Genomic DNA, 1787 nt, shown 5'->3' on the forward strand with positions numbered 1-1787 from the left:
AAATATTTTTAATAAAAAAAAAAATGAATTTTCTGTAATCTGGGATAAAATAAATATTTTTAATTATCGAATGTAAATTTAATTGTATGATTTCATTTTTAATACTACAATTAGTCCTGCGTGTCAATATAAGAACAACGAACTTAAAGATTTTTCTGTTTTTAGGGATAGTTTAAATCACTTTGATGGATCGAATTTAATAATCAAACAAATATTTCTCTGTGTATGTGAGTACGTTTTGTGAATATTGTGATGTCGGTAGCAACTACACTAAATCGCAGACTCTATTCTAAATAAATTTAATATATAAATACTGAAGAAAAATTAACTTTAATACAAACATAATTTAAATCTACTCGTATACAAAAGAAAAAAAAAAAAGAAAAGAAAAGGCTTTCCATTAGACTTATATTTACAAAGTATTTGAGAAATATTTTACCCTGTTGTAAAATTTATAAACCAATCTAATTCATTGTGATATCGACGATTATATAAAAAATATTACATGTTATATTTTAACCAAGTGTCTGTTCTCCTCTGTCTAGGCTGGGTGCGGGCGAAAGAGACTCCTTCATGATCGCCCTGATTTCGTTTATCGGTTTGATAAGAGCAATTAGAACGTCATCGTCCCTTCGCTGAAAAAAGTGTAAAAAAAATTAATTAGTAAAAGTGTAATTAATTATAAAACAAGCTTTTTTAGTTATAAAAAAATAAAATATAAGGTTTTAGTTTAACTTTAATCCAGTATTTAGGCCCAATCTTGTAGGACATATTCATGGTTATAACATACTGAAGAGTGGTATTCAAGAAAAGTAACCGAAGACTTACATAGCGAATAAACAAGGAAAAATTAATTTAAAGTATATAAAGATTTAGTTTAAAATAAAAATAATGGTTCTAAAATAATTATAAGAAGAGTTCTCACCGGAGAAATTTTTAAAAACTAGTATGCTGAAGAACTTAAGAGAAGAACTCATGTTTATTTATTTTAATTGTGGCGTAGAATTCCGAAATTCTAATTTTTTTTTTCAATTTCTTTTTTAACGATGCGATTTGATACTAAATTATGGATGAAAAAGTTTTTTTTTTCCAAAAATAGTTAAATCACATAGTTATTTTACTGTTTCAGAAGATAAGTATGAAATTTCTGAAAAATGATTTGGTAGCTTTTGCAAAAAGTATCTAAGATATATAAATTAATTAAATAATTGATGAAAATAAATATCATGAAATATTATAGTTTTCAAATTTTTATGATCCTTACGCTTCTTCTTGTTTACTTTACCTATTTCATAAATAGGTAGTAGGCAAAACTAATAATTTCAAACATAATCTTATTTGAATCTTACATTGACTAGGTTATATGTCTTTATCAATACATTATAATTATTAAAAACATAATGACTATTGTGTAGTAGAGAGAGAAACATCTAATTTCACATTGTGTATCCATAGAAATGAAAGTCCATGTTAGGTTGCAAACCCTTACCAGAAGGAAAGTGAACGGGACTACAATGATAGATTCTCAACACCGCTCCTGATTCAATGCAAAAGAACCTTATGGGAACAGTGGCATAGAAAGTGGAACTAATCATCCAGCAAGCTGCAAGAAATGGGACGTGATATCCTGCAATGGAAAATCTCTTCCATACAGACCAGACCTGCAAAATCTGACCAGAGTGGGAATTGGATATGCAGCCTTCACTTAGATATGCTAAATGAGGGGATTGGAACAAACATTTTGAGAAATATCCAAACTATACTTTCACACCAGAGCGAAATATACC

The 1787-nt window shown here is 27.9% G+C and overlaps 1 protein-coding gene across 1 annotated transcript in view; it reads right to left on the bottom strand.

Moving 5' to 3' along the window:
• Positions 1 to 9: 9 nt before the first annotated feature.
• The window catches only part of LOC106683339 (actin-binding Rho-activating protein), an 86973-nt gene continuing 85195 nt past the window's right edge, over positions 10 to 1787 (bottom strand). Inside the window, exon 4 of the mRNA XM_067052142.1 lies at positions 10 to 635. Coding sequence (XP_066908243.1) covers positions 516 to 635 — 120 coding nt within the window. The 3' untranslated portion in view covers positions 10 to 515. The remainder of the gene's footprint in view (positions 636 to 1787) is intronic.

Source organism: Halyomorpha halys, unplaced genomic scaffold (genome assembly GCF_000696795.3).
Source record: "Halyomorpha halys isolate HHAL.00 unplaced genomic scaffold, Hhal_1.1 Scaffold26.1, whole genome shotgun sequence".
Classification (NCBI taxonomy): domain Eukaryota; kingdom Metazoa; phylum Arthropoda; class Insecta; order Hemiptera; family Pentatomidae; genus Halyomorpha; species Halyomorpha halys.